Source organism: Lampetra planeri, chromosome 1 (genome assembly GCF_965212315.1).
Source record: "Lampetra planeri chromosome 1, kcLamPlan1.2.h2, whole genome shotgun sequence".
Taxonomy (NCBI): Eukaryota; Metazoa; Chordata; class Hyperoartia; order Petromyzontiformes; family Petromyzontidae; genus Lampetra; species Lampetra planeri.
This window is the reverse complement of record NC_136107.1, coordinates 13023994-13048643: the sequence shown is the minus strand read 5'-3', so window position 1 is coordinate 13048643 and position 24650 is coordinate 13023994. Positions and strand designations below refer to the sequence as shown.

Below are 24650 nucleotides of genomic sequence, written 5' to 3'. Positions count from 1 at the left end.
GAGGGCTGGTCGGGGCGCGGTTCCCGCCAACTCGAGGGCTGGTCGGGGCGCGGTTCCCGCCAACTCGAGGGCTGGTCGGGGCGCGGTTCCCGCCAACTCGAGGGCTGGTCGGGGCGCGGTTCCCGCCAACTCGAGGGCTGGTCGGGGCGCGGTTCCCGCCAACTCGAGGGCTGGTCGGGGCGCGGTTCCCGCCAACTCGAGGGCTGGTCGGGGCGCGGTTCCCGCCAACTCGAGGGCTGGTCGGGGCGCGGTTCCCGCCAAAACGCCGCTCCTGCTGCCGAAATGCCGCTCCCGCCGACATCAACGCCTGCAGAGGGGGAGTTCCAGCCTTCTGCTCGAGCGCGAGAGGTGGATGGGTTCGCAAGAGCAGGCTGTGTTCACCATGCAAGATTCTTCGGGGTGTCCCAGTGCTCCACCTTGCCGCCCTCCACTATTCACAGTTTGCCAGGCGAGTCGTGACATGACAAGCACCCGGCCTCAAGAAAAATAATAATAACTTCACCCATCTTGCGTTTGCCGGGTTGCGATCGCGGGTGTTTTTTTTTAACTCGCTGGGTTGCGGAGCGTGTTCGTCCGGTTGTGTGCGTGATAAAGTGACGCGGCGACCATGCGGGTTTCTGCTTGTAACAAGTGTTGTTGTTAAATACGGCGTCGAGATCGGTATCTTCTGGGTGTAGTTAATGATTAATTCGTGTTGGTGTCCCGAGCTCCGTTGATATCCTGTATGTTGCCGTGTTAATGACTCGTGTTGTTACATCGTTTTGTTGCGAAATCGCCGTTGTTATTGTGTATACTGTATGGAGTTTCGCTCGTGATTGCCACGTGTAACTGTAAGAAACTTTGATCGTCATTGTTGCCAAGGTACAGACCGTATGGAGCTTTGCTTGGAATTGTTAACAGTGTATGGAATGTTGGGTACTTGCTTGTGATTGTTTACTATGTACGGATTGTCTGGAGTAGTGATTGTGTGTGTTGCCATGTGGGGACTGGATGGAGCATTGCGCCAAATGATTCACTGTACGAATTTCATATACTGCATATACTGTATTAATCAATTTGGCGATTCTTGGGGTTTGTGTATAGTTTTTTTGCTCTCAAAATTCGAATGCCCTGAGTCCCATGGTTAATGTTGAAGGAGATTTTGAAATGACAGGTTCGATTCGTTTCAAACTCACTGGTTGGTTCCTGTCCGTTGTTGCACAGATGATGTCTTTTGTGCGAGAATGCTCCTTGTGTTCTACATGGATCGGGGGTCCGTTTCCGTTAATTGCCGTCAAATTGCGTTGCTCTCTCCACTCGGTTGGTACAGCTGCATGCTGCAATGCGAGTCTCGGAGATGATGTGTACGGATACGGGATGTGAGGTGTATTGTTGTGACCCATTGAATATTCGGGATCGTCACAAATTGTGCGTACCTGTTCGGCATTGGATCAGTTCTGTGGGGGATCATAATTCAAATTGTATGTGTTGTGATGGTGTTAAATTGCGATGGTGACATGCGCCCAGGGATTTGGAATTGTGCTGCTGGCTGTCACCTATCTTGGGGCGCAGGTCCTGACCAGGATGGCCCAGTGAGTGTTGCGTGTCTAACATGAACGTTGTGGTCCCGTCATGCAATGGCTGACGGCTTGACCTGACAGCCCGGAGATTGAAACACTCCGTGGCATGTCTAGCCTAGTGGGCTGTGCGCTCACATGGCTCGGAGAGTGTGGTCCCGTCATGCAATGGCTGACGGCTTGACCTGACAGCCCGGAGATTGAAACACTCCGTGGTATGTCTAGCCTAGTGGGCTGTGCGCTCACAGGGCTCGGAGAGTGTGGTCCCGTCATGCAATGGCTGACGGCTTGACCTGACAGCCCGGAGATTGAAACACTCCGTGGCATGTCTAGCCTAGTGGGCTGTGCGCTCACAGGGCTCGGAGAGTGTGGTCCCGTCATGCAATGGCTGACGGCTTGACCTGACAGCCCGGAGATTGAAACACTCCGTGGTATGTCTAGCCTAGTGGGCTGTGCGCTCACATGGCTCAGAGAGTGTGGTCCCGTCATGCTATGGCTGACAGCCTGACCTGACGGCTCGGAGGTTGAGACCCTCCGAGGCGCGTTGAAACAGTGGGCTGGAGATTCGTAAGGTTCAGGTGGAGTTGTCCTGTTACGTTGAGACTGTATCCCTCAGTTGTTAGGGTGCATGTTGTGCAGTGAGTGAACGATGGGTCGTTTCAGCTCGGTCGGTACAGCTATATGCTGCGATGCGAGTCTTGGAGAGAGACTGGGTTAAAATCCCACCGATATGGCCGACGCGTGCTGCTGGTTGTGACGCCGCGTCGGAAAGGCGGTGGGGTGGTAACATGGAAATTCCCCCCCCCGATATGGCCGACGTGTGCTACTGGTTGTGACGCCGCGTCGGAAAGGCGGTGGGGTGGTAACATGGAAATCCCCCCCCGATATGGCCGACGCGTGCTACTGGTTGTGACGCCGCGTCGGAAAGGCGGTGGGGTGGTAACATGGAAATTCCCCCCCGATATGGCCGACGCGTGCTACTAGTTGTGACGCCACGTCGGAAAGGCGGGGGGGTGCTAATGGGTGACTGTCATTGCATGCGTGATTCTAACGGGTGGGGGGGCTGTGCTGGAGCGTAAGTGGGTTAGCCAGTTTTCATGTATAATTGTTGTTAATTCCCCGTTTTCTATGCGGTTCCCTTTAACCCTCGTCGATTCTGTATATATTACGTGATTGTATTTCTTATCGGTCGCCGGTCATTTATTGATGTTGTTGGTTCGGAGGCACACCTTTTCCATGTTTCACAGTTGTGTTACAGCCGGGGACGGCTGTGTGTTTATACAGGAGGGGGTGATGTAGTGACAGAGAAAGGTCACTACTGTGTCGGCCCGTACGAAGGCTGGGGGCCCCAAGGGGGTGCCTGGGGGGTCGCGTGGTGGAGGGATCCGGACCCTCCCAGAGGTGGGGGAAGTGAGGCGTGTCCTGGGAAGGGAGGCGTGGCCTGAAGAGAGCCAGCCACGCCGGGGCGGAGCCAGCCACGCCAAACCAAATATAAGCGTGGTGTGAACGCAGAGCGAGGCGGCTGTTGTACTGTACTCCAAGGTGAAGACATCTTCGGTCGTCAAGTCCCGAGTCGTCGTCCTGGGCCAGGCAGGCCGTTGCCTGCCTGGTCCAGTCTGTGTCGTGTTCCAGAGTGTTAGTGAGTTGAGGAAGGTGGTCACCACCTCATGTAGAGTGTTATATTATTTACCGTTTAATAAATAGTGTTGCCTCCAAGTTGCGTGTGTGTGCACCTAATTTGAACCTACTACACTGTTATATTTTGCCACTGGTAAAGGAGGCCTCATAGTGTAAATGCTTATCCCCGAGCTCTCAATACTCTGATAGTGCGCTGTTTTTGAGTTGTACGCCTTTTGGCGTCATCTGGTCCAACACCAATGGAGACTAGGCTCTAAGAAAAGCTGTCTCGGGTGTGGACCAATCAACTTCAAGGACAGTGCATATCATTATCAGAGTTGTTTCTTTTTGTTTGCATTTTGACTGCTTGTGTTGTGGTTATTGCAAACATGATGCCTTGTATAAAGGTGTCAGTTTTTGTACCAGTTGAAAGGGTAAAAACTTACTACTATATTTGTGTTGTTGTTGTTATAGTCAAGCCCCCCCCCACCCCTCTCTGCTTTTGCACACAGCATTGCTATATGGTGTTTTTTTCTGGAAGACTTTGCTGTTTTTTCCTGTATTTGTCTGTTTGCGTGTAGTCACTTTAAGATGTTTCGATTTAAAGCTTTCGTGACTGCAGGGATTCATCTTCTTGGTTCTTTCGGTAAAGTCACGTAGAAGGGATGTTTCTTGTTCATGTTTTTGTTTGTTGCGGTTGCGCCCGATTCAAGAGCCGAATGGCTCACAGGGCTATACCAAATAAATGCAACTGAAATGAAACTGATGGATATTGTGTCCCGGTAACAACGCAGAATGACCGTGCTAACAACGTTCTAATTGCACCGCAGTGACATCGCTGGGCGGTGTCTACACGAGTTGGGACACTCCGCCCAGTGAGCCGGCCTTTTCGGGTATGTGGCACAGCTGGTGGGGCGAGTTATAGTTTTTGTTGTTACCTGGGTAAAGTCTTGAGCATGACACTGTCGTTTGCAAGGGTGACCAGGCTGTCGACGTGACACATTCACGGCACCGGAGTCCAACATATATGAATAATACCTAAATAAATAATCGCAAGTTCCTCGGTACAACAGGTTCCTCTTGTTTTTCGGTCACCAAAAAAAGATATACACGTTAAGTAACCCTGACCAGTGAGACAACTGTAGACCGGTTTCGTCATTATTAGCACTCACCAGTAGTACAGGAGTCACCTATGTCAAACAGGGCAGGTGGCTTGGGTTGCCAGTCAGACAAGAGGACCCACATGGCACTTCTTCAAGAACTGCTGTTCGGCACTCACACAATGCTATCATGATGCACGTGCTTTTCTCGTACAGTATTTACAGATTTGACGTTGTAGTGAGTGAATAAATGTGCGGGCACTCCCCTCCAATTGCTTTTGCTCAATCCCCCTGCTCGAGAGAGCCTTAGTGGACACCCTATTGAGGATATTTGACCTAAGAGGAGAGAATACTCACACTTTACCCCACCGCACGCCACATTCCAATGGACCAAACTGCGGTTTATGAAAATGTGCTCATCGTTTTACCTGCTCGCCGGGGGATAGAATAGAGCCGGCGTGTTATAACAAATACATAAACAAAGGAATGCGGTGTACTGTACTGTAATATTTAAAAAAATCACGACGCACAAACTCGGCATTTAGTGTAAAGTGCATTTGACAGGCCATTTGGAACGGATGTGTAACATTCATTCCACACTGGAACGCAGTTGTGGCAATGACATTCAAGGCGTGACCTCTTGTGGCGTGAACGCCCTCAGTGCTCAATGTCACACAGGCAATACGAAACAGCTACTGTAAGCATGTCGGTCGGACTATCCCTATCCGATAACAAGCACCGACTGATAATACTCCGTTGGCGGTCCTGAACCAGAGGCGAGAATGTATGCGACCATGGCCGAATCAGTTCAATCCAAGAAAAAACACTGGTTATTTCCCACTAAGCGGTGCTCATTTCACCAACCCACAAAAGGGATGTCGAGAAAAAAATGACGATGTGATAACCGAGCAACGGACTCCCATCACAGGCTGGTTATTGCCACAGGCGGCATGGGTTCGCCGCATGCAAGCGTTAATGTGTGGCAGTGGTAAGGCCAAGCGGTAGCGCTTTCACCGCACCGTGTTGTTGCAGGATTTCCGCACCTCCAATTAGCACACAATTGGCTACGTACAGTGCCAAAGAAGTGAAATGCACTAAATAATGTATAAATGTCTTAAAAATATGTATTTTAAGCCTGGTATTTTTATTTACAATGTCAATGTTCATTTTATTTTTCACAGCAAAGGAAAGCATTTTACACCTGCCAAAGTTTACATTTAACTGCCGAAACAATGTTGCACACCTGGACTGTGGTGTTACTTGGTTTATGTACATTTTAAAACAAGTTGGATCAAGGCAACATATGCCGACATTTTAAATGAAACCACTTCATCTCGAAATCTGACCTGCACAGGCCTTACGGTTGTTTTCAAATGAACGCCATTTATATACATGGAATTATGATAACGGCAAGAAACATGGTTTTATTAATTTAACAAATCCACAGCAAAAAAAAAAATACAAATTAAATATGGAAAACGAAATGTTCCTGAAAACTAGCACCAGCCAAACATTTTTTGTGAACATGCAATTCGGAGCCAAAATGTAGTTGGCTTATTTATGTAAAGTCAATGAAATCTGCAGCGGCATAGTTTCAAACATGTACAAGACAACCACAAAAATGTAAGCAATTAAAATTGACTTAAAACTTTCGTGACTGCAGCAATTCAAATTCTATGCTTCTTTCGGTAAAGTCACGTAGATAGAAAAATTACAATAAAAAATGTAAAATGTCAAGTGAATAAAAAAGAATAAAAAAATCACGTTTTAAATCGCAACAATCGTCATCAGGATGACGATTGTTGCGATTTAAAACGATCGAAACGTCGTGATATATTTTTTATTCACTTTATTTTCATTACAATTTTTATTTCATTGTTATTTTTTTCTATCTACGTGACTTTACCGAAAGAACAACAGAATATGTAAGCAATTTAGTTATGTGGAAGAATTATTGTTGTGTTCAAGTGAATGTACTGTATTAACAACTTTGAAACCGACTTCTGAACATCAGTAAACAATAGATTACCATTGTGACAATATAAAAAAGGACTGGCAAGTGAAGTGCGTTCGTAAGGCAGTGTTCTGCAGCTGCGCTCAGGCATCCAACAATCGTGATGGGAGCAGATGAATCTTTTAAACCATGCCATCGCTTTCCAAAAGTTGCTCCAGGATCTCTCTGCAAACATAAATAGACGAGTCCCTTTTTACACAGCTTGCATTCAACATTTTTTAAACACGATTAATTTAAGATTTAAATGCATACAAACTTTTCAGTATACCACCTATATATGCCCTGTCCCACACTTTTGATTTAATTATCTAGACTTCAGGATATTTACTTTCTAGTTTAAAGGGACCTATCTTGATTTGAAGCTTTCGTGTCGCAGGAATCTATAATCTTTGGTACGTTCGTTAAAGTCACGTAGGTAAAATATATATATATATCACGACAAACTGCTGAACCATGAAGAACACAGCGAGAGAGAGAGCTGTTACAGCTCTCTCTCTCGCTGTGTTGTTCCAGCTCTCTCGCTGTGTTCTTCCTGGGTCAGTAGTTCCACTGCTGGATTATTGTTTTCCGCCTGAGGACGACCGCTTGTGGATTATTTTTTTCGCCTGAGGACGACCGCTTGTGTTGCGAAACGTCGTGATATTATTTTTTATTTAATTTTTCTACCTACGTGACTTTACCGAAAGAACCCAAGAGTATGTTAAAGGGACCTTTTAGAATTGCAAGGCTACACATTAAATGCAAAACAAATGAGTATTTCAGGTTAAACAAGGCATGGACATTTTTCCAGAAGGTTCATATTTAATGTTTTTGTCCAAGTTCAACCACATGAGCCCAAAACTCAAACTAATTTTTAAATGAGCGCAATTGATATAGTGCACTGCTCACTTGTGGATGTAGAAGAAGATGTATCCACTCCTTTCCCGTGTGTCACGCACGGTTGCCTCAGATGTGCGAGTTACATCCGTGTCATCATAGGTGAACCAGCTTTGCTTTTTTACATCGAACGTGTCACTAATGTAGTGTCCTGAAACGGATTACACACACAAGTTTAAACAAGCCTATCTGCTGATAGACAAAAAAAAGATCTTGAAAATGCTGTTTACAGGCGAATACACTTGCAAGTACAAATACATGAGCATTACCTGCAGAGGAATCACTGCCGATGTGGCTGACAACACTGAGTAATTGAAATGAATGGGGCAAGTCACCAGTCTGTTGAAGAAAAGAAATTACTGTCACCTTAGAGAATACTAACAATGACATACATGACGAAGTGGCCTTTGCTGGGTGGCTGTGCCATCATTTTTTCATGTTAATGCGATACTGCAAGTGAGTGTTTACCTCAGCATTACACTTGAGTTCGAGAGCCTCAGCATCACTGCGCTCCAGCTCCACGCTACCCTCGTTCCCAGAATCGTCATCGGAGCCCATCACCTCTGCCAGGCTGTGCTGAAACTCTGTCGATTGTGGTGTGACATTGATACAGAAGTTATCGTGAAAGCCTATGCATCCCCAGTGGAATGGAGGCAACGGTGAGCACACTTTTTTTTTCTTTAGCCAGTATCAGTAAATAGTGCTACTTGAAGCAGTCCTGACCTCTGCAACAACCTTTCATGAACTCACAATTACAAACGTATAAGTATGGTCAAACAACCTTGACTTTCAACCAGCAGTGGATTAGCAAAGTGCTGTTAATTATTTAAATGTACACACACCCCAGCACTAAACGATGGGATGCAGGTTTGCTTATGTCTGCCCAAGATTTGTGAGCTGGCTCATAGCTTCAGTCCACATTACAAAGACAGCCCTACCCTACTAACCAGGAGCTTTTACACGGGTTGAACATGGAACCAGTAACATCAGTGTCATGATGGTGCGATCTAAGTGTGGGATTTTTCAGGATAGGAATAAATGCAGCAGTCTTAAGAGCTAAGGGGGCTATGGGAATGAAATTGAATGAGTAGTTTACCAAACTGGTAATTTACAGGAACAGGGTGGCCTAACCTATGAAAAAGTTAGTTTGAAAAATATTTAAAGATTGCTTCCCAAACCTCAACTCCAGCTCTGAAGGGTGTTAGGGAGAAGGTGGGTGAAAGTCCCAAGTCCATAGAGGTCCTCGTGGCTCAAAGTGGGAACTTGGAACCTGCCTGTGCTGATCTTGAAGTGCAAATGCAGTATTATTGGGTGGTTGAGCCTGGTTCCCAGTCGTGGAAACGCAGCATTTGAACACAACAGGCGTAATGTGGATTTTTCAAATAAAAAAAAATGTTATTCTGTCTTGATGGATGGGTCACCGTTACCTTGTAGACTCAATTCTGTAGCTCTTTTAAGTTCGTCTTCTTCTCTTTGTTCCCTGGCTTCCTGAAAGTCCCAAAAATGTTTTTATTCAAACATATAATTGGTATTGATGCATGCATGCATGTCAGAAAATAATTTGAACAGCACAACAAATAACCAGTATTTTTGAGGTAATGACTGGTGGATCACACAGTTTAATGAAACTCCCCAATGTGCTACACAGGGTCATATGCCTTTGTTTGTTAAGACATCACAAACATTTCTTAAATAAGGAAATTATGAGCTGGCTGGGTGGCTTAAAGAATGAATGCAATGCCAGAGCACTGACCAGGAACCATTGAGATCATGTGTTCAAATATGGGCAAACCACTTCTTGATTAAACCAGTGAGTTGATGGCCTCAACACAGGCACAAAAAACCATCATGTTAAAAAAAATGTTTTACTGAAATTTCCAGCTCTGAAGATAAAAACAATCGATTGATTTAATAGAGATACATACGAGAGAACATCTCTAAGTGAGAAAGTGAAATGCACCAGGTGTGGACAATAAATAATTGAAGAGATGCCAGAAGTAGTTCTGTGATGTTAATTTAGAGGCTGTTCTAACGCGGATCGATGCACTCATTACAACTGTAAATGTATTTATCTCATTGCATGGTGCAAATAAACACATTGAAAATATAATGCAAGCATTTTATAGGTTGCCAGGTGGCTTCGGGGATGAGAGCACCGAGCCAGCATCAATGACATTCTGGGTTGAATCGAGGTAGCTATCTGACTAAAGTGGGTTTTTCAAATGAGTTGATATTTTAAGCCTAGTCATCATTACAAGGTGTGTAAAATGCAGATGAGTGACATTACAACAGGGCACATGCAGGAATGCGAATTAACATACAAACATAAATGGGCAAGAATGGAAATGATGCTTATGGTAACGGACGATCAAGGATTTAGAAGCTCGTGGGATAGGAAAATGTCTGATGAGATGGGAATAGAGCCCCTGGGCCCAGAACAATGATTTACACTCCTGCACATATGGACCTACATGCTTTATACTGGTAGGAACCTCCTGGTTACACCAGACCACAGGGGATTATTGTGTCCGTCGTGCAGGGAGGGGCTGGGTGGGGAGGGGCTGGGTGGGGAGGGGATGGTGGGGAGGGGTGGGGCTGGGTGGGGTTGGGCCCTGCTGGTCACCCCGTGGTGCCCTTATTAAACTCAACGTTTAACCTACTCACGCCGGCTTGTGCCCGCCCTCACAGTCGGCCATATTTGCGGAATATACCACGCCGCCGTTGACCCTGGCCATTGACTGAGCAACCCAACGTTCCTACCAGCTGCCTCCGCAGGAATGTGTTTGCACATCAGCCTACAGTATTCCCTCGTGTTTCCTGCCCACTGTCTCATCTGGATTGGGGTATAAATACAGCCATAGTGCATGCCTGTTTTTTTTAGCTTTCTTTCCACTCTCCGCTGCTTTTTTGACTTTTACTTGTCTGTAATGCGACGGCATGGGGCAATAGTTCAACTTGTCATAGTTACAGGACGGGATGTAACAGAATGCAAATTTGGTTAAAATGTTTACCTCTATCGAGTGAATAAAGAGGTATATTTAAGTGAATTTAGGAACAGATCACAATCTTATACTGCCACCCTCTGACAGGACAATGCATTGCTCGTTTAGTTGCAAGTGGAAATGTGTTAACATTATGCCATATCAATAGAACAAAGTGGGTCGGTATCACATTTGGCGCCAGTCTACTAGACAGATTGACAGATTGCCCAACGCTCGTGGATATTGGCAACACAATCATTATACATTTGACTTCTCTTCAGTACATTTTTAGTTTTGTTTACTTACGTTGTGTTAGGCCTCGGCAAGGTAAGGTAATTTACCCTTTTTACCGGGTAAAAGGGTAAAGGTATTGACATGCCAAGGGGTAAGGTAAAGGGTAGGGTAAAGCTAGCTCGGAAGAATTACTCGGTAGGGTAAAGGTAGCGCCAAGTATTACCCGGTAAATACGGTACCTTGTTTACCGCTAAAAGCTCCGTGGCACAGTCCGTGGCCTCCATTTAATAAGTAATATTTTTTTTTTAAACTTTTAAAAACACGCTTTTATGAAATGTACGATTAATGGCAGAATTCCACGACTCCAGGAAGTGGCCCCGAAGCTTGCCATAACGTAAGGGGCTGTGGCCAATTACAGCCAACGTCAGTTGAGCGTGGACAATTAGACCCAAGCCGAAACATAAACATATAAAAAATAATGTTTAAAAACATATTTTTTTCATTTTTTATGATAAAATATAGTGTTGTCAACAGTATGACATAAGTATACCAAGTTTGCAGTCGATACCACATTGGGAAGTGGGTTAAAATTGAGTTACAAGATTTGAGGATACGACAACAACATAGTGAGTTCAAAGAAAGCGTGTAAAATTGGAATCGAGAGTATTCTATATGTATAAAGCGCTCTACATAGCATTTACCGTTATAAAACTTTTTCATGTGTAGTACCCCCAGTAATTACCCTGTAATCGGGTAATTTGTATGGGGTAAGGGTAAAGGTAGGGTAAAGGTAGGCTTGTTGTTTTTACCTTTTACCTTACCTTGCCGAGGCCTACGTTGTGTTCAATACCGTTAGCAATAATTCCTAAATCTCCACTCTTTTAATATCTTTCAAACTTGTTTTTAATGCATGTTCTCCTAATGCAATACCGTTGTTTCTTTTCACTGTTTTTTATTGTTTCCCATTAACTTTGATTACTCAATACACATCCAATGCCATATTTTTATTTTGGTACTACGTGGACCTGGAATGATTCGTATTGTTTTTTGCTGCTGGAATTGTATAGGAGCGATTTGTAAGTGGTTGTGTTTCAGGATGTGTGCCTGCAAATATATTTTAAAATTGTTTAAATCAAAACATGTATCGCTTCTTGAGTTGTTTCTGTATGGGCCCTTTTAAACTTTGGCCATTCGGATTTTTTTAAGTAAAAAAAAACCGTAATTTTCTATGGTGAGGCGATTAGTGAGTCAACGGATATAACAAGTTTTACAATGAGACATTTAGTGATATAAAAGGGATAATGTTGAACGAAACTTCAGCACATTTCTGTCCATAGGTTCTCGTTGGAATGCAATCTGGAAAAAGCAAAAACTATAAAATGAACATAAATTCATAATAACATCCCAACACGAGATTCTTCTTCAAGGTGGTCATGAGACAGCCTTTCCAGAACTCATAATTGACATGTACATAGTTCATGTTGCTCTATGTTGTCCACTAAACTAATAACATAGCATTCCTTATTACACTTGAAGATGAATTCCAATTTACAATTGATGTCATGTTTACGGCAATTCCAAAGCTTACAAGTCACTGCTTGTATAGCTAAATATAGCGAGGTACAGTGTTCCAACCTGATCTCGGAGACTCTGTGCAAGGGCCTCCTGCAGCTCTCGCTCCTCCCTCTCGCGATCCAGGCTGTACTGATCCATCCAGTCTGGCTCTGGCTCAGCCTGCAAATCACCCTCCGTTAAGGGTCCTGCCAGGGGTGAGGTCACCATCACAGCTGCTTCTTTTACTGGGGTACGGTTCTCCTTGTCTTCATCCCCACTTGCCTTCTGCTCATTCTTCTCAGCACCTTCTTCCTTCTTCCCAGCATAATCATCTTCCTTCTTGGGTACAATATCCATTTTGGACCATACTGGGATGTCATCTTCTTCCCAGTTCTCGGTTGGTACAATTATGCTACTGTACACTGAGGGACAGATGGAAAAACCCATGGATGGTGCACATCTAAATTCACATACGCTATTCAAAACATAGAAATTCAATATTGTCATACCCTCATCAATGCACTTAAATGTCAATCGTAATGAGAGCTGTTATTTGTAAATATACTTTGGGTTCTACCTTGAGGTGTATTGTTATGAATGGCTGTTTTTGTGTTTAGTTTGCCGTGCTTCCCCCGCACCTCCGATTCGCACGGTTCATTGCATATGGTGTGAAAAGACGTTCAACATACATATATCGTCATTGGACAACTTCCCATGTGATGTCATCCAGCCATACCTGGTTCCTCAACATGTCCTGCAACTTCAGAGCATGGTTCCGACTCCACCTCCTGCACCTCAGCGACATCCGGGAAGTCCACCTCATCACAGAAGCCAGTGTCTGGACTGCTATTACTCGGCTCCTGGTCACACATCTGCATTAGGAGGTCCTCATTGACTTGTGTATTGTCTCGGGCCTCCAAATCGCTGTGCATCTGCTCATCCTCGTTATCATGCTTGTTGGAAGCATGCAACCCTAAGTGATCAACTTCCGAGTCCTTCAGCATGGAAATAGCCTGCTGGCCACTCTCATCCTGGCTGATTGCCATCACAGTAGCTAACATTTCATCTTCGCATGTCCCATCACAACCAGTAAATCTGTTGGTTTCCACCACCTGCAGTAGAAAACCCTCATGCATTTAGCTTCAAGGTGTCTTTATATTTGTAATGTTATGCATGTCATGTCAACAGCAAATATACACTTTAAAACGTACAGAACACAAGTTAAGTAAAACCAACAAATAATAAATGCAAAAAAAATACCGCACCTGTTTACTCAAGTTCAGGGCACGTTTCAGCTGATCTTCATCAGTATCAGACTCCGATATGGACAGGACACGTGGCTTGAAAGTGTAACGCCTGAAATTTAGAAATTCAATAGGAAATCCATTATCTGTGATCTGTCCAGTTGGATGAAGGCCTCATTAAGCCATCACTATCTCTCAGGTTTTCGATCCATGTAGCTCCTACACATGACCTTATTCCATGACTATTAGTTGATTAACCATCAAAGTCCTTCGAGCAACATTTCCCAAGTAGACTTACTTATCTAAACTTGCCTGTTCTCTCATTCATGTGTTTCTCTCTTTCTTCCTCTCAGTATATTCAAAGCAAGATTTTGTTTCAATCTTCGTAAATGATCAAATGTCACAGGCAGAAATGTTTCTTTTCTTCCAAAAGCACTCCAAACTATTTTTGTTCACCACTACTTATCTAATAATTTTATCCCAGTCAACATTCAACAAATGCCCTTGTTGTATAGTTTAACGTGTTTTCCAGTTGTGTCCCTCCATATATATATTTATTTGTTCAGCTAACTTGTGCCTGACATTTGTTCACTTATCTTGAGCCCAATTTTACAGTCTTCATTATTAAGTTCTTCAATGATCAATTTCTATTGGTAGTGTTACTATATCACCATTAAATCTGAGAGTTCTTATTTTCTCCATTTACATTTGCACCTCTTTCTCAAGTTACATTTTTGGGGAAACATCTAAAATCACTGTGCATAACTTTTGGAAAGGTGTTGTAATATGTATTTTATGTACGCAATATCAGTGTAGCTGTTTATTTCGATGTAGGCCTTCATTTGCGAGAGCCTGGATAACTTTATCAATGGCATAACTGTGGCTTCAAGTTAGAGATCATAGATGTACAGTACAATCAATATTGCTGATCACTGCACTGACCTCTGTAAGCCCTATGACAACCAGTTTGTACAGGGTGGTCACCCATTCTATTACTATCCAGGCTCAATTCTGCTTCGCTTCAAATCGGGCATATTCCGGGTGATTTGGTCATAGGCAACGTTATAAAATAAAGCCAAGCATATATTGTTAAAATTCACATGCTTACTTTCTGTTTGATGATGTAGAAGGAGCATTCATGGACTGGGAACTTCGTAAAGGCTGCATGTTTCTGTTGAAAAATAATAATAGATACGATTTGGGTCAAATTATCAAAAGACCATTCTTGGAAAAAACTTGATACGATTGAGTCTTCTTTTGGTAAATTAATACTAATTAGTGTTCCGAAAAATATCCAATTAATATCTTTATTTATATTTGCACAGCTGGAGGGATAATGTGGTTTCTGCATGCCACAACCCGCATATTGTCTTATACATGGCAACATGTGTGGAAGCATCCATTACCCATGCGTGTGTTTGCTGGAGCGCAGTGACAGGGCTGAGCGTGTACCCTCTACGCAGTGGGCCTGCAGCGTCAGGTACAGGGGGATGATCACTTGCTGTCCCACTTTGTTGTTAACGGCCAACTGCACGTCGAAGCTGTAGCGCTTCAAGTGCAGGATCAGGACCCTGCACAAACAAGAATAGTTAAGGCGCATCTCCAGGTATGAGCATTGCCATCCAAATTAAGATACATAGCATGTAAAGGCCACTCGAATTAATCAAAATTGCACCTGTTGTATTTGTTAATCACTTACCTTGGTAGCTTAATGAACTTGTGTGTTACAGTCGCATTCCTGCTTTCGCACTTCTCGCATGCATACTCTACTTCTTCAGCCTAAAAACAAACAATTCGAGAAGCATTTCACTGTGTATTAGTGTTGTGATTGTTGCCCAAGACTAGAATATAGAAAGGAGTGAATAATGCTTTGTACCCTCAAGAAGAGGTCGAGGGAGTCTTGGATGGACCAGGCGGTGTCAGATTTTTTTCGCGGGAGATCAATGGAGAGGTCATTAAATTGCTCCTTTTTCTTCACCACCTCTCCACACCTGGCAACACCAACATGCATTAGGGTAAATGTATTTGGCAAAAGAGAAGCATAGAAAAAATATGAATTGCCAAAGTGTACCACACTGAGTGAAAGGATACTGACACACGGCAGGTGATGGTATGCAGAACTTCGAACTCCATATTTGCAGCAACAGGGCAGGTGTAGGGCATGTCCGATGCACTGTCTGTCTGACTGGGCTTGGGAGACTCGCCCTGCGCAGGCTCCAGACGCCATTTCTTGTTTAGTCGTTCTACATCCTCCTTTAGCTGGTCTAGGCACTGGCTCAGAAACTCGTGCGCATCCTGAGAGCATAGAATACAGATAAAATCCTTACAAACCAAATTCAGATGTATGTCTCTACTGCACATGAACACTTTGCCATTTATTTCCATTATTCATTCCAACATCACACGACCAGTTTATAATGACCCTGGTCTGTGTAGCCTAATCATTTTTAAAAGTAACGTTTTAAAAATTGTGATTACCAGATAACCAGTGTGATTGATATCTTGCTTGCGTTTGATAGTAGTGTTAATAGAGCACAATAGGCACTTGTAGATTTATATTCACGACAGGTTAGTTGCACTGTAATCCAATGACCTTATAATGTACCAATCTTTCTAATCCCAAAAACAAAAGCAGGGAAGCAAAACTCACATTTTGGGCATATCCAGAAAATCGCTCAGCAGAAGCAGATATGGCGGTTTTTACTCTCTTCAGCAGCTCCTTCTTGTAATCCATAGTACACACATCTTTCTTGCTCAAAAGGTGAGCCAGTCGCCTACAGAAATTGAATCAGGTTCACAAATGGGGTTCTAACATTCACTGTTGGGATCGACCTGTGAGCACATAATGTAAAATATAAAACTTGCCTCAGTAGAGAGTTTGGAGGGACTCGGTTCCATGGGATGCCCTGCCTTAACATGTCCGAGGTAAAGGAATGCAGGGCAAAGAGGGACTGCAGGATGGCATTCATGTAGCACGTATTGCCCAGGTTGGAGAATCTTTTGGAAATAATATTAACAATTAAAACACACATACACACATCACAGCAAATACATACATATTCAAACCAAAATCTGCATACCTTAATATAAAGTTAAATACTTGCCCTTGCAGTTGTGGTTGCTGAGTAGACAAGAATGGCTTGCTCTTGTTCCAGCCTACAAAATCAGAAGTAGACTTAATCTTCTTGCAGGCTGTGGCAGTATGTGGAGTTACCAAACCCAGGGACCTTTTTGCAGCAGGAAACTGTGATCCTAAGCATGACCTGTTCAATCAACAATCAATAAGTAAAACATTCCATGAGTACAAATTACATTAGATGTTGAAACAATCAATCCAGGTTATTCAGCTATGTATGATGAAATCACGTAATAAAAATGCAACTGTACCTCTCAGAAAAAGGACTAGGAGAAGAGAATTCCCTGGTCCCAGTCTGGCCGTAAAAAGATGTGGTAGTTTGCAGAGGCATCACACCTAAAAACATAAATAATCATTTATTACCTTGTCCCTATCGTTTCCATCTTGATTTTCAAAATTAAAATGTTTAAAGCACAAAGAAATGTATTATTTACCCAAAGTGTAAACCACAAGAATATACTATGAGATCTCTTTTACCAGTGGCAAAATATGATAGTAGGTTTTTACCCTTTTAACTGGTACAAAACTGACACCTTTATTCAAGGCATCATGTCTGCAATGACCACAACGCAAGTAGTCAAAAAAGCAAACAAAAAGAAGCAACTCTGATAAGGATGATAATATGCACTGTCCTTGAAGTTGATTGGCCCACACCCGAGACGGCTTTCTTTAGAGCCTAGTCCCCATTGGTGTAGGGCCAGATGACACCAGAAGGCGTACAACTCAAACACAGTGCAATATCAGAGTATTGAGAGCTCGGGGTAAGCATTTACACTATGAGATCTCTTTTACCAGTGGCAAAATATGATAGTAGGTTTTTACCCTTTTAACTGGTACAAAACTGACACCTTTATTCAAGGCATCATGTTGTGGTCATTGCAGACATGATGCCTTGAATAAAGGTGTCAGTTTTGTACCAGTTAAAAGGGTAAAAACCTACTATCATATTTTGCCACTGGTAAAAGAGATCTCATAGTGTAAATGCTTACCCCGAGCTCTCAATACTCTGATATTGCACTGTGTTTGAGTTGTACGCCTTCTGGTGTCATCTGGCCCTACACCAATGGGGACTAGGCTCTAAAGAAAGCCGTCTCGGGTGTGGGCCAATCAACTTCAAGGACAGTGCATATTATCATCCTTATCAGAGTTGCTTCTTTTTGTTTGCTTTTTTGACTACTTGCGTTGTGGTCATTGCAGACATGATGCCTTGAATAAAGGTGTCAGTTTTGTACCAGTTAAAAGGGTAAAAACCTACTATCACAAGAATATAATCAACAACATTTTCAAAATCACTTTTTAATTAATGTTATTAAAGTTACATACCTTTGCTTTTTACATCTTCCTGTTTTGCATGAGAAGGAAATAACCTCTTTGCTTGCTGTTCCCCACAGGGTCTGGAGTTACTCGGCATCAAATTAGGACACCTTTGACATAAGAATAGATTGTGATAGGTTAATTTGTTAAAAACACACAAGATACTAAAACACGTTGAATGATCCAAAATAAAGATCAATGCTTGCCTGGAAGAGTCATTCTCCTTTGGGTAATCATTAGTGATTTCTTCCTCTGGTGTTAAAGTTCTCTTCCGTTTGTCATTTCTAAAACATAATTTTAGAAGGTTATGCATATTAACTTTAAGAAACCCCTACGTAAAATGAAGATTAAAAACAAATAATGCATATTAAAAAATGTGCAATTATGATAAACAAAGTGTACACGTGGTGAATCGCGAGAGTGCATATGATACCTGGGCTCACTCAGGCTGGCTCTGGCTGTTGACGAGGTCGCCGTGTTGTTGGGAGACAAAGACGGGAGTCCCTTGCTACCTTGCACATTTCCTTGGGATCCCGAGAGGTGCTGCACCCTTGGCGTTCGACCCGGGGGGCCCTGTGTTCTTTTCACAGGGGTCTCTGCTGACCCTTCTGCAGTAGGGCGCTTATTTGGAGTCTAGAGACAGAACAAGTGTAGCGTTTTAGCAAACACTGCTATATTGTGAATTAAAGCAACTGAAAGTGAAATGGAGACATTAACTCACCCGATTTTCAGTGTCATAATGACGCTTGGCGTCTCGCTGAGAAGTCCTCTTCCCCAAAACACCACTTAAAGGACTAGATCCTGAGATACTCTTTCCATCTGTGGTTTTAAAGGAAATGTGAAAAAGGCCACAGGGTACATTAATGTAATAAACTTTTTCAATAAATTAAATTGAAGTAAACAGTCTCCAATTTAAATAACAAGACAGCAGCTAATTGTTGGTAAGTGTTCTACTACTTTCAGGTTCCATAAAAAACCCCATACCTCGGTTTGGATTTTTCTCCACATCCTTCAGGTACTGACTGAGCCACTGAACTTGACCCAGCATGGCATACTGCACTGTGATGTTGCTCGAATCCAGCAGAGTAATCATGATGCGGCTGTGTTCCTTATGATCGGACACTCGCACAGACTTTACATTCTCTGTGAGCTGCGTACACACAATCCAACATTCACCACACAAAAAAAAAACAATTATTTCCACAACATATGTACTTGCTCCACAGTGGCGAGATATTATCTCCCTCGCTTGGTATGCAGGAAGTCGAGGGTTCGATCACAACTCTTGACACCTGTATATTTGGAGTTTGCATATTCTCCCCGTAGTTGTGTGGATTTTTCTCCGAGTCCTCCAGTTTTTCACTCCACATTTCGGAACATGCCTTGAAATTATTTGGCTACTAGAAATTACCACATATGTTAAGCGTATTTGATGAGCGTTCATGTGCGGCCAGGTTGCCTCAGAAAAAAAGCAAATAGTTCAGTGGGATTTACCTTGTAAATAAAAGTTAAAAAAACAGTCCGAAGAGTAGGAGGCACTCTGTTTATTAAATGGCCTTAATAGTTCACACTTGGTAACTACGGTTCCCAGTCAGGACAGCTGGCAGACTGCCTGACTGGTGACGCCGAGACTGTGAAGACGTAGACGACGGTGAAGACTCCAGCAGCTCGACGGGATCCCACTCCAAATGACAGCCCCGAGGTCCCCTCCCGGGGTCCCACTTATACTGTCAGCGTGGACCGGCTCCGTGCCGGCCACGCCCCCCTTCTGGAAGCTACTAGCGGGTTCTCGATGTGTCCCTTCCGTAACTTTTCCCCTACATCCCTCTCTGGTATATAACGTGACCTGCTGTCAGTCAGGGCTGTTGTAGCTGCAGATCCCCTTCCCTGCCAGCAGCCAGCGCTATGCTGCTATGTGACCGATTCTATTTCACGACACCTGCATAAAAGTGTGGTGGCCTCAAGGGGGCCACCACGGTGCAGAGACAGTGCCGTGTGTGGGGTGGTACTGTAGGGGCGGAGCACGAGTGTCGCTGTGAAGGGGGGTCGCACTAGGACGTGACCGCGAGGTGAACCCGGGGGGGGGGACGTGACCGGACGAGAGGGGGCAGGGGGGCCCCAGTAGGGGGTGAGAGGATCACGTGATGGGATCCAGAGTCCCCACGAGGGTTCTGAAAGGGAGGCGTGGCCAGGGGCGGAGCCAGCCAGGCCAGGGGAGATATAAGCGGGGTCCCGAGAGGGACCGGGGTTCAGCCCTGGGAATTAAGTCGCCGTCCTCGATCCTCGGTCTCCACGTGTGGACCAGGCAGCCCGTTGGCTGTCCGGGTCCGGTTATAGAATAGTCTTGTCAGTATTAGTGTAGTTAGCCGTGGTGGTCACCACCCTATGTTATTATCCTGTAAGAGTTACCCGTTATGTTAAATAAAAGTGTTGCCTCCAAGTACAAGTCTGCGTCTAATTCACGCACTACAAAAGTACAAATCCAGTGTTACAAATTCAGTGGCACATTTACATAGTTAAAACAATGACTGCACTAACAGGTGTTTTGTCTCTTTTTAGATATATACTTGTACATGACCATTAACGTACCGTAAACGTTTTAGTGGGACCTCCGGCCTTGAAACGGACGACAAGGGTGGACTTAGTATCCTTCTCCACGACCTCGACAACGCCATCCTTCCACTTGGTCATTCCAGTCTGTTCAGTGAAGATTCTGATCTCGCCAGCCACGCTGATCTCACCAGACACGCTGGGTCCCATCTTGACAGCAATCTCACCGGCCTGCTATCTCCAATGTGTTTGAATCTAGACAACACAAAAAATAAGAAATTACAGTTATGTTTCGTACATAATTGAATATTTTTTGGTCTACATTTCCTGCTGGATGTGTTGTATAATTAACTGGATGTATAGCTTGCATGACAGATCACAAATGAGAGTGGCTTGCTTGGGAAAATAGCTCTCAAAAACAGTTTTTAAAGGTGTACAATATATTGCTGTCATGTAGTTTTACCGTGATGTTAACAGAGAAGGTCTAATCTTGCCAAATGCAAACGCCACTGGCAATTAACAACTAACCCAAAATACACTTGTGTGCTGCCCTCAGATCGAGAGGCGTAAAGGCACAAATATTGTAGCTTTCAGAATTATTTAACGTTGCGTAATAGACCCAGCATATACACCTGCACAGATGGAACTTGGAACAGCAGCCCAAGCCATTGGTCATAAACTAATGAACTGAGTATTAATAATGTAGTGAATCGTAATTAAAATATTTGCATGCAATGTACAATAATAAGAGCATGGCACTTGTGTATAGTAATGGTATGGTGTATATAGCAGCACTGACGTGTTGTGCACAGTATTAATAGGATTGCCACGGTGTATAACAATAATGAATGACGTGTAAAAAAAAAGTTATACATCCGACAGCCAATTAGTAAGGTTTCGCACGTAAACAGAACATGCCAATTCGTTACGAGTACAGCACACCGGTGTGTTGGAGCGAAAATCCACAACATTTATAATCAGAGTACGACGTTTCGCCAGTAATTACAACTAGCTTCATCAGGCGACCGCCAGATTTGCTGAGGAATCCTGTTTCGTTATATTTACGCGATCTGACCTAAAAAAACCTATATTATGGATATTGGTTGCGAAAGCCTACATGTTCAACCAAATAAAAAGTAATTAATACATGGCGTGTATCCAAATAGTGAACTACAAGGTGAATCGTCGGAGGAAGCCGAGTCTTCACAACGACAGTACGTCACCTCGGCTGCACAGGCCAGACACGTCTGATAAGAGAGGTAGAAAATCGCAGTCCCAGTGAGGCCCCCTCAACGTCAATCCTCGGCCAGTCCTCTCTGTTCGCTCACAGTGTGAGTACACAGTAACTCAGGTGAGACCCCCCAACCCCACACAAAACGACGTCTCGGTCAAACTCTTTGTTTTTTTCGGTAAAGTCACGTAGGTTAAAAAAGAAAACAAATAAATAAAATCACGACGTTTCGGAGGCAACACAAGCTTCCGTCTTCAGGTGAAACCGTCACAGCAAAATTGCTGTATCAAGTGAAGAGAAGTCCCAAGAGACACGCGACCTTATATACCAGTATATGACAGAAGCTTGTGTTGCCTCCGAAACGTCGTGATTTAATTTGTTTTCTTTTTTTACCTACGTGACTTTACCGAAAAAACCAAAGAGTATGAATCCTTGCTATCACGAAAGCTTCAAATCTAGTCTCGGTCAAAGTTCCATTCAAGAGCCTCCACTCAAGAGATGGTCCCCACCGATGGTTCCCTTCAGAGTCCACTCTCAAGGAACGAATCCCCTCGGTCACAAGAGCCCCCATCAGGCCCTTCCATTGAGCCTCCTTTAATGAGAGACCACTCAAGGAGTGCCCCTCACAGTAAATCCCTCCAGTGAGGTGGTCCTCAGGTAACATTCATTCAACGTCTCAGCTCAGAACCCCTTCAGGTGAGTCCCCTCGCCGTGAGAACTCCAAACCCGCTCGCTCTTTGGAAGCCTCCCGCCGCTCCCCCCTTTCATACTCCGAGTGAAGAGTTGTCGTCGTCCTCCCCCACTCACAGTGAGACAGACTACCCCCTTACTACTCTCAGAGCACCCTTCCCTCCTCACCACCACCAACTCACCACCACCAACTCACCACCACCAACTCACCACCACCAACTCACCACCCTCCTCCTCACCACCCTCACCACCACCACCTCACCCTCCTCACCACCACCACCTCACCACCACCACCACCACCTCACCCTCACCACCACCTCCTCCTCATCACCACCTCACCCTCCTCACCACCACCACAACCTCACCACCACCACCTCACCACCACCACCACCTCACCCCCACCACCTCACCCTCACCACCACCTCACCCCCACCACCACTACCTCACCCTCACCACCTCACCAACACCACCCTCACCACCACCTCACCACCACCACCTCCTCACCACCTCACCACCACCACCCCACCACCACCACCACCTCCTCACCACCACCACCTCCTCACCACCACCACCACCACCTCCTCACCACCACCACCACCACCTCCTCACCACCACCACCTCCTCACCACCACCACCTCTTCACCACCACCACCTCTTCACCACCACCCTCGCCACCACCACCTCCTCACCACCACCACCTCACCACCACCACCACCACCTCTTCACCACCACCACCTCCTCACCACCACCACCTCCTCACCACCACCACCTTCTCACCACCACCTCCTCCTCACCACCACCACCACCTCCTCACCACCACCACCACCTCCTCACCACCACCACCTCTTCACCACCACCACCTCTTCACCACCACCTCTTCACCACCACCACCTCTTCACCACCACCTCCTCACCACCACCTCCTCACCACCACCACCTCCTCACCACCACCACCACCTCACCACCACCACCACCACCATCTCACCACCACCATCTCACCACCACCATCTCACCACCTCCACCTCACCACCACCACCTCACCACCACCACCTCACCACCTCCTCACCACCACCACCACCTCACCACCACCACCTCACCACCACCCCCTTACCACCACCACCTCACCACCACCACCTCACCACCACCACCTCACCACCATCTCACCACCACCACCTCCTCACCACCTCACCCACGCCGCCTGGGCTCCGAGGCCTCTCCCTCTCGTCCCGCAGCTTTTGTAGCTAGGCCCGAGGCGCCTTTCGCCGCCCCACATTCAGCAACGACGTTCACGGACGCGTAATCGCAACTCAAGTCGGCGACGGACATTGCATTGCGGAAGCCGATCTGTGTGTGAGAGAGAGAAGAGAGAGAGAAGAGGAAAGATCGAGAAGGAGGGCGGCCCCGTGTTTGCGTGATGGCGGGAAGCCGAGAGACTGGGCCCCGAGTCCCGGGGCCTCTCACTCACCACGAGCCGCGACTGCCGCCTCCGCCTCCTCCTCCCTGGGGCGGCTCGCCTCCTCGTCAACACCCTCACCCCACGAGCATCAACAACATCAACAACAACAAACGTCGCGTAGAGATGAACGAAACATCACAACGCACCTGCGACGTTTGTTTTAAAACGACGCGAGCGGGAGGCGGGCAACGTGGGGGAGGGGGGAGGGGGGGATGGGGGGAGGGGGCGGCGCGTGGCGGCCGCAGGGGGCGCTGCGGAGGCTGCGGTGGAGCCGTGGGACCCCCCCCGCCCATCGCCCCGCCCACACACCCCATCGCCACGCCCATCACCACGCCCATCACCACACCCACACACCCCATCGCCCCGCCCATCACCACGCCCATCACCACGCCCATCACCACGCCCATCACCACGCCCAGACACCCCATCGCCCCGCCCACCCCCGCCCATCGCCCCGCCCACACAACCCCATCGCCCCACCCATCACCCCGCCCCCCCGCCCATCGCCCCGCCCATCGCCCCGCCCTGCCCATCGCCCCCGCCCATCGCCCCGCCCACACCCCCCATCGCCCTCGCCCATCGCCCCGCCCACACCCCCATCGCCCCGCCCATCGCCACGCCCCGCCCATCACCCCGCCCATCCCCCCGCCCATCCCCCCGTCCATGGGATGGGTGATGTGGGGATTGTGGTGATGGTTTGGTGGTGATGGTAACGGTGGTGGTTAGTGGTGGGAATGGGTGATGTGGGGATTTTGGTGGTGGTTTGGTGGTGATGGTAACGGTGGTGGTTGGTGGAGGGGATGGGTGATGTGGGGATTGTGGTGATGGTTTGGTGGTGATGGTAACGGTGGTGGTTGGTGGTGGGGATGGGTGATGTGGGGATTGTGGTGGTGGTTTGGTGGTGATGGTAACGGTGGTGGTTGGTGGTGGGGATGGGTGATGTGGGGATTGTGGTGATGGTTTGGTGGTGATGGTAACGGTGGTGGTTGGTGGAGGGGATGGGTGATGTGGGGATTGTGGTGATGGTTTGGTGGTGATGGTAACGGTGGTGGTTGGTGGTGGGGATGGGTGATGTGGGGATTGTGGTGGTGGTTTGGT

General features: G+C 46.0%; 1 protein-coding gene across 4 annotated transcripts; it reads right to left on the bottom strand.

The window, feature by feature from the left end:
* Positions 1-6252: 6252 nt before the first annotated feature.
* On the bottom strand, positions 6253-23756 carry USP37 (ubiquitin specific peptidase 37). 4 transcript variants are annotated; one of them, XM_078593916.1, is made up of 24 exons: positions 23699-23756; positions 20216-20431; positions 18611-18776; positions 18348-18445; positions 18060-18259; positions 17833-17910; positions 17636-17736; positions 16564-16648; positions 16281-16439; positions 16042-16173; positions 15827-15950; positions 15272-15471; positions 15053-15167; positions 14876-14955; positions 14583-14747; positions 14285-14347; positions 13198-13288; positions 12669-13044; positions 12014-12354; positions 8591-8651; positions 7632-7747; positions 7433-7502; positions 7176-7314; positions 6253-6452 (listed from the first exon to the last, which is right to left on the bottom strand). In XM_078593916.1, exons 2-24 carry the CDS (start codon positions 20384-20386, stop codon positions 6410-6412), a joined length of 3174 nt encoding a protein of 1057 aa, XP_078450042.1. In that variant the 5' UTR covers positions 20387-20431; positions 23699-23756; the 3' UTR covers positions 6253-6409. The 4 variants fall into 4 exon arrangements, with proteins under 4 accessions (XP_078450042.1, XP_078450041.1, XP_078450043.1 ...); XM_078593915.1 differs by having other exon boundaries at positions 23562-23744; XM_078593917.1 differs by lacking the exon at positions 23699-23756 and adding an exon at positions 21400-21477.
* Between the last annotated feature and the right edge of the window lie 894 nt (positions 23757-24650).

Excerpts from the sequence above, each read along its gene's own strand:
- USP37 (XM_078593916.1), bottom strand. The coding sequence starts at position 20,386 with ATGGGACCCAGCGTGTCTGGTGAGATCAGCGTGGCTGGCGAGATCAGA. Across the intron at positions 15,951-16,041 it reads CCTCCAAACTCTCTACTGAG|GCGACTGGCTCACCTTTTGA; the intron begins GCAAGTTTTATA and ends CAATTTCTGTAG. Across the intron at positions 12,355-12,668 it reads AGGACATGTTGAGGAACCAG|TGTACAGTAGCATAATTGTA; the intron begins GTATGGCTGGAT and ends TCTGTCCCTCAG.